Source organism: Notothenia rossii (assembly GCF_949606895.1).
Source record: "Notothenia rossii genome assembly, chromosome: 3".
Taxonomy (NCBI): Eukaryota; Metazoa; Chordata; class Actinopteri; order Perciformes; family Nototheniidae; genus Notothenia; species Notothenia rossii.
This window is the reverse complement of record NC_136901.1, coordinates 42369547-42380688: the sequence shown is the minus strand read 5'-3', so window position 1 is coordinate 42380688 and position 11142 is coordinate 42369547. Positions and strand designations below refer to the sequence as shown.

The 11142-nt window shown below is 41.3% G+C and overlaps 1 protein-coding gene across 2 annotated transcripts in view; it reads left to right on the top strand.

The window, feature by feature from the left end:
* The first annotated feature begins 1282 nt into the window (after positions 1–1282).
* Positions 1283–11142, top strand: part of LOC307033434 (V-set and immunoglobulin domain-containing protein 10-like) — an 18415-nt gene continuing 8555 nt past the window's right edge. Inside the window, exons 1-9 of one of the 2 annotated variants that reach the window (XM_079671910.1) lie at positions 1283–1372; positions 1441–1503; positions 1970–2175; positions 4873–5020; positions 5104–5224; positions 9327–9487; positions 9721–9865; positions 10323–10459; positions 10767–10950. In XM_079671910.1, coding sequence (XP_079528036.1) covers positions 1354–1372; positions 1441–1503; positions 1970–2175; positions 4873–5020; positions 5104–5224; positions 9327–9487; positions 9721–9865; positions 10323–10459; positions 10767–10786 — 1020 coding nt within the window. In that variant the 5' untranslated portion in view covers positions 1283–1353 and the 3' untranslated portion in view covers positions 10787–10950. Of the gene's footprint in view, positions 1373–1440; positions 1504–1969; positions 2176–4872; positions 5021–5103; positions 5225–9326; positions 9488–9720; positions 9866–10322; positions 10460–10766; positions 10951–11142 lie in introns of those variants that run through there. The other variant, XM_079671909.1, reaches the window with a different exon arrangement.

Genomic DNA, 11142 nt, shown 5'->3' with positions numbered 1-11142 from the left:
TCTACATAGCTGATAAAATGCCTTTGTTTATTGTTTTATTATCCTCATTATTTGTTAACAACACACACATCGTAATTGATTGTTTCTGGTAATTGTCTATTGCTTTATTATTTATGTATTCAAAGATGTAAAGGCTTATTTGTCATAAGCACAGCCACAGTGTAGATATGGCAATGGAAATCTTAAGTCCCAGGCTCTATGAAATACGATAAGCTAAATATTGCAGTAGATTATATGACCTTTTACTTCAATAAAAGTAGTAACAACGTTGTCTTAAATACAAAAATACGAGCCAATTTGAGATTATTGCAAGATATAAACAACAGGGACGATTACATTCTTGCATCAAATTATAGAAGTATTTCATAAATTAACATTAAAGTACATTTAGCTAAAAAACAAGTATAATATTTGCCTCATAAATGTAGTGGAGTACAAGTATGAGTGCATTTATGTCAAATGAGTCCTTGATTAAACTCTGAGTGTCAGTAAATCATTGTAGGTTGAATACAAGACTACATTATAATATTAAATGTAAAATCTCTTCGTACCGATTCAGGGTCCAAACTCCGGCGGTGTAAATCCCATCATGGTGTTCGAGTATGAGAGTAACTCTGCAGTTTCCTCCTCCTCCTCTTCCTCCTCTTCCTCCTCCTCCTCTTCCTCGTTGCTCTACCAGAAACATGAATAAATAAATAAAAGGAGGAGGGAGAGAAGGAGGAGATCAGAGCGCCATGTTTTCTTTTCTCCTCTCAACATAATAAATGTTAAGTTGCAACGATACACACAATAGTCCATTAAACAAAACTGCTAATTGGCCACAGAGTTGCTGTTGTGAGTACACTATGAAAAACACACTTTATTTAGTAATTGAAATTATTTTTAACCTCACTGAAAATAAAAAATGACCCTGATGCTTTTTTAGGAATACATTTGCATTTGTACTCATTATTGTTAGGAACTGTATAAAAATGATTAGCACACTGAATTAATTAATTAACCATATAATAACTGGATTATTGGCCTGACAAAAAAACACTGTATTTTAATTTTGAAATAATAATCATGATAATAATAATAATAAAATAATACAATGAAATTAATGAATTAGAACAAAAATATTTATGTTTTAAACTGGATCTAATTTAGGAGTAAATTAGAAAAACACATGTGTGAATAATCATCTGAAAGAGAGCAACCTTTATCCCCCAAAACCTAAATATGTTATCAACCAGCCGACCAATCAGATCACTGGAAAGAAGACGGATAAACTGGGGTCGACGGCCGATAAAACAAACGCTTCCTGACCTTTAAAACGCATTCGCTTTCGGACAGAGACGAGACTTCCTCAGGATGAGACTCGCTTCAGGCTGTAAGTGTTATTACTCATTTATATCTTCACTGAAATACTTTAAGCTCATATTGAACTCTGTGTTTCAGTGCTGTGTGTCCTCTTCTCCTTTGTGAGCGCAAAGAGCATTTTTGATGGATCTTCACCTCATCGTGAGTATCTGCAGAAATGAAAATCACCATATATCAAAATGAGCTCCACCTCAAACTACAGCAGTGAAAATCAGCTGTTAGCATAATGCATTCCAAACATAATCTAAACATATATTATATAATAGTATACTTGTAATACTTTAACTACAATGTTCTGGTTATACTTACATACTTCTATTCAAGTGACATGTCCAATGCACGACCTTAACTTGTAAAATAGTATTTTCATGGTTTTGTTAGTATTTTTTCTTAAGTTAGGTAATTGGATACCTTCTCATCCACTAATAATAAACAACAATATACACAAAGCACAGATTTATTATATTTTTGCATTCCTTATTAGTCGTTACGAATGATTATAATAAAAAATCGTTCATTCTAAATGAACTTTGGAGATTTGCAGGAGTATTTTTTTTTTTTTATTGCTAGTGAAATATTTAACTTGATCTTTTCTGGCTGACTTCAGATGTGCAGCGTCGGGACACAAAGCCCAAGAGTAATTACACGGCCGTTATAGGAACGAAGCTGCAGGCGTTTCCAACATGGTTCGTCAGCGCGGGCAGCAATGTGATGATTTACTGCAAAACGCACAACGACGAGATGAAGTACGGAGACAAGGTCTACCTGCATCTCACCTGGACCAACATGAGGCCCGGAAACAGGACCAAGAAGGTTCGAGGCATCATAGTCCAGATTTTAGATTCCTAATGTCTCCATGAACACAGATCTTAACCAAACCACAACTAGAGTTATGTCAGGCGAGTCGCGGCGAGGAAACACAACTCTAGTCAGGGTTTTCTACGCCTGTCAGGACATTTATGTTAGGGGGAGTGAAACAGGCAGGACCCACACGCAGATTGAACAGAGAACATGCCTTTATTTCAAGGTTTAACGCGGACAAACAGAACACTACCCTATGAACACAGTCACAGATAAACAGGTAGGAGGGAACACACGCAGACAGAAAACCAAGGAAAGATCTAAACAAGACAAAACACAACACAGAAAGATCATGACATAACCCCCCCTCAAGGGACGGATCCCAGACGTCCCAAAACACAAGAAAAAATCCAACAAACGTCCAAAAAAAACAAAACAACGTCCAGCAGGGTGGGTGGAGGGGGTCTGGAGGACGGGTTTTGTGCTGACAGCCCAGGAGCACAGCGGAGGGCCCGGAAGGGACTTGAGAGGGGACTCGAGAGGGGACTTGAGAGGAAACTCGAGAGGGGGCTCGAGAGGGGACTCGAGAGGAAACTCGAGAGGGAACTTGAGAGGGGACTTGAGAGGGGACTCGAGAGGAAACTGGAGAGGGGGCTTGAGAGGGGACTCGAGAGGGAACTCGAGCGGGGACTCGAGAGGGGACTAGAGAGGGGACTAGAGATGGGACTAGAGGAGGGACTAGAGAGGGGACAAGGGATGGGACTCGAGAAGGGACTAGAGAAGAGACTAGAGAAGGGGCTCGAGAAGGGACTAAAGAAGGGAATTGGGAAGGGACTAGAGGAGACCGGTCGTTCTGTGGTTCTCATCTACAGATGGCCAGTCCGCCCCTGGACACGGCTGGCTTGAGCGATCCACCTAATAACCAGCGTCGTAGGACCGCTTAGCGAGAGCGCGTATGTTTTGGATTAGGCCAGTGGTTCTCAAAGTGGGGGGCGCAGAGGCAGGACAGGGGGGGTGCGAGAGACCAGGAGGAAAAATGTTTTTATTTTTTATTTTAAAAGATTAAAAAAAAAAGAATCATAATTTTACAAATTATGGATTCGAAAATAATATGATACAGTACTATTACGTCTGGGTCTCTGTGTTTCATTAAAGCTCGGCTCTGTGTGTGTGAAACGAGCCATTTTGTGTTCGTGCACGAGAGAGAGAGAGCGCACCGGTACCGGAGATCGTTGTTGTTAGCTTCTGGTGCTAGCGAGCTACGCTAACGGATATAAGGAGTTTTTTCAACAACAAAGTGGAGGAGAGTCCTCTCCTCTCAGACTGAGAGGCTCAGTGAGCTAAAGGACTCTCTCAGTGTTATCTCAGTGGGTCTCAAACGTTTTGGTCACCATTAATGTAAACAATTATTTCCGAGTCACACTTTTTTATGATCATTATAGTTATAAAAAAATAAGAGAATAAATTAAAAACAGGTATGAAATACTATATGACAGTAAAAAAAGAATAAAGTTTAAAAGAGTGATTTGTAAAATATCCATAAAGAAAAAGTAAATCTGTTTACAGTTCTGTTTCATATGGGTGTTGAGAGATGTATCCATAGATCTCTTCACTTTGCTCTCAAAGTGCACCAGATTGATGCATTTAACTTCAATATTTAAAATAAATCTTCCCGGGGGAGCATGCCCCCGGACCCCCCTATGTAAGGTCCACTCACCACCTATAAAAATAGCACTTTACCCCTGCTTACACCTATATGCCGTGAGCTGATTATCGAGCCTTCATTGTAACAGTTGCGGGTACGTTGTGTATTTGCGTGGGGAGTGTTGCAGTAGAACATTCCACTGTAACGACCGGTGCATTAATGGGAAACCCTAAATGCACCCCCAAAATAAATCTCTGGTGCCGCCACTGAGCCTGCCTATTTGTGTTGGGGGGGCCCGACTTTTTTTTTCTCCAGAGGGGGGGCCTGACAGAAAAAGTTTGGGAACCACTGGATTAGGCCAACCGGCTAACTCAAACATATCCAGGTTATGTTGAACCGGCTTCGTAGTACAGGCCTCTGGTCACACTTTTTTAATAAATAACAAATATTAGTTTGTGTGGTGTTTTATTATGTCTTACAACTATCCCCCTTTAAAACCCAATTTGTTTAGCATTTGGTTGTACTTGACTATTGTGTCACGTTGCAAAAGAACCAATAAGGCAACGACCAAAATACCAAACTCAATACTTAGAAAACTGTAGTCCACAGACCATTGGTTGACGTCACAGTGACTTTATAAACGTATACATTCTACGGCAGTATTTTAAAACCTGGGAATGAGACTGTGAGTGTTCTGCCTCATGCTTGAGTTAAAAATGATGGACGGAGAAGGTGGGTTATGAAAACAAAAACAACGTGTATTGCAACTGAGGGAGTGGACACAAAAATAAACATAAATCGACTCCTCTATATCCTCCGGCTGCTCCGTGTGTGTGTGGGTCCTCCTCTCAGGACCGAGTCTACTGCAAGAGAGAGCAGAACCAGGTTACCAGCATGCTTTCTACTGAGAGCTTAATCACCTGATTCTGCTCAGCTGTCTGGTCTCCGGCCGAGCCACCCCCATCACTCCAGCAGTCGGCGCTGCCAGAGACCAGTCTGTACATTTATTGCATGCAAACACAGATTTTGCCATTTAAAACCAAAACTGCCTAGTCTCCTCTCAGATTGTGGCAAGCCAGCCAGCGTCGGCAGGAATCACCTTTGAGCTGAACTCCGTTACCCATGAGCACCAGGGAGTTTACACCTGTGACGATAATGGCAGCTTACCTGAAGTTTACGTCCTCGACTGGCACAGAATGCTCTGGGTTGAAGGTCAGAAAACACAGATTTATTTTATGATTAGGTTAGGATTCTTACATTTATTTATTTGATATGAATTTATCTCCCCAACAAAGACGCTCCTCCGAAGGCCTCCATGGAAGTGATGAGCCACAACAGGAGCCAGTTCTTCTCCAATGAGGAGTTCACTTTGGGCTGCCAGCTGCCTGACGACAACACCCAGTGGAAGATGATGAGGTTGGTCTTTTACTTTTAGTGTTATGTGATTTTGGAATTACTTTACAAAAACCATTAGCTACCAGGAGCAAGTTTTAACAAATGACACGTGTACGTAGTAATGGTTTAAAGACACCAAGAAGAACATTGGGCTTTGAAGCTAATTTTCATTGTGGCCTAATCTTGGAATTACAACTTCCTGTGGTTGGTGAGTTTGAGGTTGCCCAAGGGCATTAGGATTTATCCTCTGGTAATCATGAAGGTCTCTTACAAACCTTCATGTTAATCCATCCAGAAGTTCCCAGTTCTAGAGATATTCAAGTCTTAACAAGAGTTCTGAGTCCTACAATGCGGGTATTAGGGGTACCAACACAATTTTGGACGAATGATTACTTTTACTTAATGGATGTTCTAGAAGATGAAATATTGAGGGTCTACCAAATGTTTTACAATTCAATCCTCGGAGCAATCGTCTCAACCATATTTTGTCGAAATTCATCCAATAGTCAAAACCAAGCAAGGGAACTTCATGATGATATAAGAGATAAAGTCAGAGGATCACAACGAATTAGTTCAGGGGTGTCAAACTCATTTTAGCTCAGGGGCCACATGGAGGAAAATCTATTCCCAAGTGGGCCGGAGCGGTAAAATCATAGCATAATAACAAAAAAATGACGACAACTTCAGATTGTTTTCTTTGTTTAAGTTTAGTGAACTTTAGTGCAATAACAGTACAAGCACATTTAGACTTGGCGTATCAACAAAAAGCCATACAACAACATTAAGTCATATACTGGGAATGAACAAAATACAAAAACTCTTCTCAAATAACTAATTTGTCATTTTAACATATTAATCCTGTACTAACTCACCAAATGATTGAGACAAATTGAGGTAGAAACTTTTCAAGAGGGTTGAGTTACTTACTTCCTGCCTTGTAGGCTACATTACTTATTGATAAATAAAAGCTGTGCAATGCATGAACAATTTCAACAAACCTAACTTATGAACTGAAGTTACTGTCATTATTACAGTAAATCACACACTGTTCACTTTCTTTCAATCTGCACAGAAGACAATCATTTTTTAGATAACTATATCAGGGTGCAGTGTCTTATGCAGCATTTTAAGTTGGGTTACCCACTGTTGTTTTTGCTCCTGAAACCTGGCATCTTTTAGCTTTCACAAGTGCATCAATATCAGGGGTCAAAGCCTGAGTGGCAGCCAATTTCAGGATGTCATTTAAGTGCTTGTGCGTGAGCCTTGAGCGCAGCTTTGTTTTATTGATGCTCATTACAGAGAAAACTTGCTCACAAATATACGTGGTTCCAAACATGCACAACACTTTTGCAGCAAGGGCTGTCAAGTTGGGGTAACCTGGCAAAAGATACTGATAAAATGTGTCTAAGCCAGCTGCAGCAAATTTCCCCTTCAAATCTGAGTCACACTGCAAGTCTATTATTTCAAGTTGAATGTTGACGGGCAGATCAGAGGCATTCGCGGTGAATGGCGAGCAGAAAACTTTGAAGTCTTTCTCCAGTTCACCAAAAATCTGAAAGCATTGCTCAAACTCCCGCAATAGTCCTATTAGTTTATCTTTGAACCGCTTCATGTCTGCGACATGTTGGGTATCGCACACATTTTTCAGACAAGGAAAGTGCGCTGCATCACCTCCCGCGAGCTGCGTCTCCCACAATGACAGCTTCAACTTGAACGCACATACGCTGTCATAATACTGCGTTACAACTTTGTTGCGCCCCTGCAGCATTGTGTTCAAGTTATTCAAGTGCTCTGTAACATCCACCATGAACGCAAGATCCTGCATCCATTCTTTGGACTTAAATTCTAACACTGGTCTGCCTTTTTGTTTCATGAATTGTTCAATTTCCTCTCGTAAATCAAAGAAACGCCTCAGCACAATGCCTCGGCTTAACCATCTTACCTCGGTGTGGTAAGGCAGGCCGTAGTTGTGGTCTTTATCTCTGAGAAGGTTGTCAAACTGACGGTGATTCAAGCCTCTTGATCGGATGAAATTAACAGTTTGGACGACCACCTTCATGACGTTATCCATCTTTAATGACTTGCAACACAATGCCTCCTGGTGCAAAATACAGTGAAAAGTCCAAAAATCACGTCCTCCATTTGCAGTCTGCACTTTTTCCCTGAATTTCGTCACAACACCTGCTTTTTTCCCGATCATTGAAGGCGCACCGTCTGTAGCCACGCTGACAGCGCGTGACCAGTCCACTCCGACTCTGTCCAGGGCACCCTCGAGTGTGTTGAAAATATCAGCCGCTGTCGTGGTATCCGTCATCGGCACCAACTCCACAAACTCCTCGGTTACGGTCAAAGTATCATCAACTCCGCGGATGAATATGGCCAGTTGCGCAACATCTGTAATGTCCGTGCTTTCATCAATTGCAACTGAAAACGCAATAAACGACTTAACTTTGCGCTTCAATTGGCTGTCCAAATCCTCCGAAAGATCAGAAATCCTGTGTGCAACTGTGTTTCTTGTCAGGCTGATATTTTCAAAAGCTTGACGCTTTTCAGGGCACACAATCTCTGCAGCTGTCAGCATGCATGTCTTCACAAATTCACCCTCGCTAAATGGTTTTGAAGCCACTGTAATTTCATTAGCAATAAGGTAGCTGGCTTTCACTGCAGCATCGCCGATTTCTCGGCTATGAGTAAACACAGACTGCTGTTTTTTCAGACCCGCCAGCAATTCCTTCACCTTTTCGCTTCTCTGTTTTCCTTTCAAGTTATCATATTTGTCGGCATGTTGAGTCTCATAGTGGCGACGAAGGTTATATTCTTTCAGCACTGAAACGTGCTGCGAACAAACCAAACACACGGGTTTCCCATTCACTTCCGTGAATAAATAGGAGGATGACCATTTTTCTTGGAAAACTCTGCACTCTGTGTCCACTTTTCTCTTTTTTGATAGCGACATTTTGGGGAGTGAGGAAGCCAAGCACGATAGACTGTAAACACAGGATTACTTCCTCAGCCCCGTTATACATAGTTTGCTCGCTTCACATAATTGCTATTGCGACACCCAGTGGACACATTTAGAACAGTAGTTTCTTTCATTGAAAAATTGCAGCTCTTTTTATTTTTTATACTTTCCAAAATCATCTCGCGGGCCGGATTAAACTTGTTCACGGGCCTGATCCGGCCCGCGGGCCGTACGTTTGACACCCCTGAATTAGTTCATCTTCTTGGAATCATACATTTGTAAATGTATTGCTGATTTTATTGATGTTGAAGTATCTCTGAATAAGTGGAAACCTCGACTAGCTATTGGCACCAGACTAAAAAACAGTCTCTTACCAACGTCATTTGGTTCCATCCACTAGGCAAACATGAACATCTGAACCAAACGTTATGAGACATCAACGAGATATTTCACTAAAAATCTAAACGAGATTGACCTAAAGGCCCGACGCACCAATCTGACACCAAAGAACTGACACAGACGGACTCTGACTGTTGCGTCGCCTCACGTCTCAGCGTTTTGGCCATGTGTCGCACTGGAACACACCGCAAAAACTTCAGCCGACGGCCAAGTTGCACGTACGAACTGAGTGGCAATACCTCCCCTTACCAGCAGGCGGCGGTAGTGTGTATTCGTCATTCAAAAGAGGCAACAACCGGAAGACAGACTGCGTGATAACCGAGAGAAGAAGAACAGACTTTGTAATATAAACAAACAACAAATAGTGCGTTCCATTTTCACTCTACAGAGAGAAGCTCATGGGGCTTTCCCCAACCTGTGTCCAGAGCTGGAGTTAAATGAAATCTCAGATTTGCCTTTTTAATAGTTTGTTTGAGTCCCTCACTTCCGTTTCGCTTCTCATGCACTGATTCGCTAGTTGAACAGCCAATCAGAGTGATTTATTTTGCCGACTGCCTTTGGCCGACTGCCCGGGTTTTCGGCCGAAAAGGCGTCGGCCCGGCTGAAAAGACCTGACGGTGCGGGACACACCAATCTGAGAAGGGCGTGTCGACGCTCATCGTCGGCCTGACGCCCACCGACGCAGATAATCGGCCTTGTGTGTCCGTGCCTTTAGACAGTCAAAGCCATACTACAAGGTAACCACTACTTCTGTTTTCAAAGGTTTAACGACTGGACGGGGACCGTTACAGAGTGTCCCGATCAAGTGTATTCAGACCATCGACTCTCCTGCACCATCAGTCCTGTTTATTTAGATTCATACAGAATGTACTGGTGTGAGAACACAGCAGGAGACAGGAGCAACAGCCTCAACGTCTCCATTGGTACGCACCTTTTGTTTTGACTTCATTAAGTCTTTAATGTGCCTGCTCTTTACTTGCATCATGCCACTGGTTCCTATCATGGAAATGTATAATCTAAGTGTCATTCAGTTCTTTGTAAAGTTGTTTTTACCTCGGTTCACTATGGCTGTGATCCAGAGGCTTCTTCACACCTTCAGAACTACAGCACATTTCTACTAAAGGTTTAAGGTGAAATGTTCTCCCGCCCTATTCAGCTTCTGTGACGGTCTTTGAGAGTCCTCCACTTCCTGTGATGGAGGGCGAGGACGTGATGCTGCGCTGTTTACATAGGGATAAGAAAACCAAGGAAATCAGCTTCAACTTCCACACCTCCTACTACAAGAACAACCGTTTGATCGAGTAATGTTTAAGGATATTTACTTATTAAGGATAGAGTTCAAAGCAATGGGTTGAGGGGTTATTACTCAGGGCCATCCAATCTCTGTGTTGGAGCTAAAAGGCTAAGTTAGCCTGTGTTTAATGTTTTATTATCCTAATTATTTGTTAACAACACACACATCGTAATTGATATGTTTCTGGTAATGTTCACATGGGTGTGGTTAATGGTATTGTTCTGCTTGGTTCTTGTTTGTTTATTTGGTTTATTATTTGTGGATTAAAATATGAAATGGCTTAATCGTCATATGCACAGCCACAGTGTAGATAAGGCAGACGAAATCTGAAGTCCCAGGCTCAATAAAATACGATCAGCTAAATGTTGCAGTAGATGGATGGTGCATCACTGTTTAGTGTCCCCTGGAAACACAACAACCTGTTTCTGTATTTTGTTTAATTTTTACTTTTTCTGAATCTGCAGTAACAGCCTTGGTCGCGGACCGTTTGAACAAGAGGGCAACTTCACCCTGAAAGCAGTGACCAAAGCTGACGAGGGGGTCTACACATGTAAAATGCCGGAGAGTGGAGGTTCCTTCGAAAGCTGGCTCAGTGTTAAAGGTACTAAAGCACACATATTACAGTACGTTGACTGTATATATAGAGGCAACATTATACAAATACACCTCTTTTCGGCAAACTTAATGGCTTTTTAAAATCTCACTTTTATTAGTTGCCTTGTAAATGTATATCCTATTTCATTTAGCTCTTAAGCATTATCAAAGCTTTGTTTTAAAGCAGTATTTACCTTTGTTGTGAACATTTCTTCCAATTGGTTGTGGAAGAAAGTATTTACCTTTGTTGTGAAAGCTGTTTACAGATAAAGTTGTTGTCATGTAATCACACACACCTGATCTGTTCACGTCAGCGCGGCCTGTCGAGGAGTAGAAGAAGAGTTGATGATGTCATCAAGCGCCAAAGCTGCTCCCTGGCTCCGCCCCCTCTCCAGTCTCCTGCTCTCTGATTGGACAGACTTTTAAATCTACATTTGCGGAATAAATAAATAAATTCTGAAGCCTAAATTTGCTGAAAAATAAACTCGCTTTCAAACCCTATTTTTCTTTCTTTCTTGTCTCAAACAAAAAACACTTGACTTTAGTATTTACTACATTTTGAATGTGAATAATGTACTTTTTATTTGTGTTAATAACAATGTTTATACCGGTTTTTACCCTTGGTAAATCTATTATTTTAGCTGATTTATTTGATATTTTCTTTATTATTTTTCATTCCAATTTCAAAAA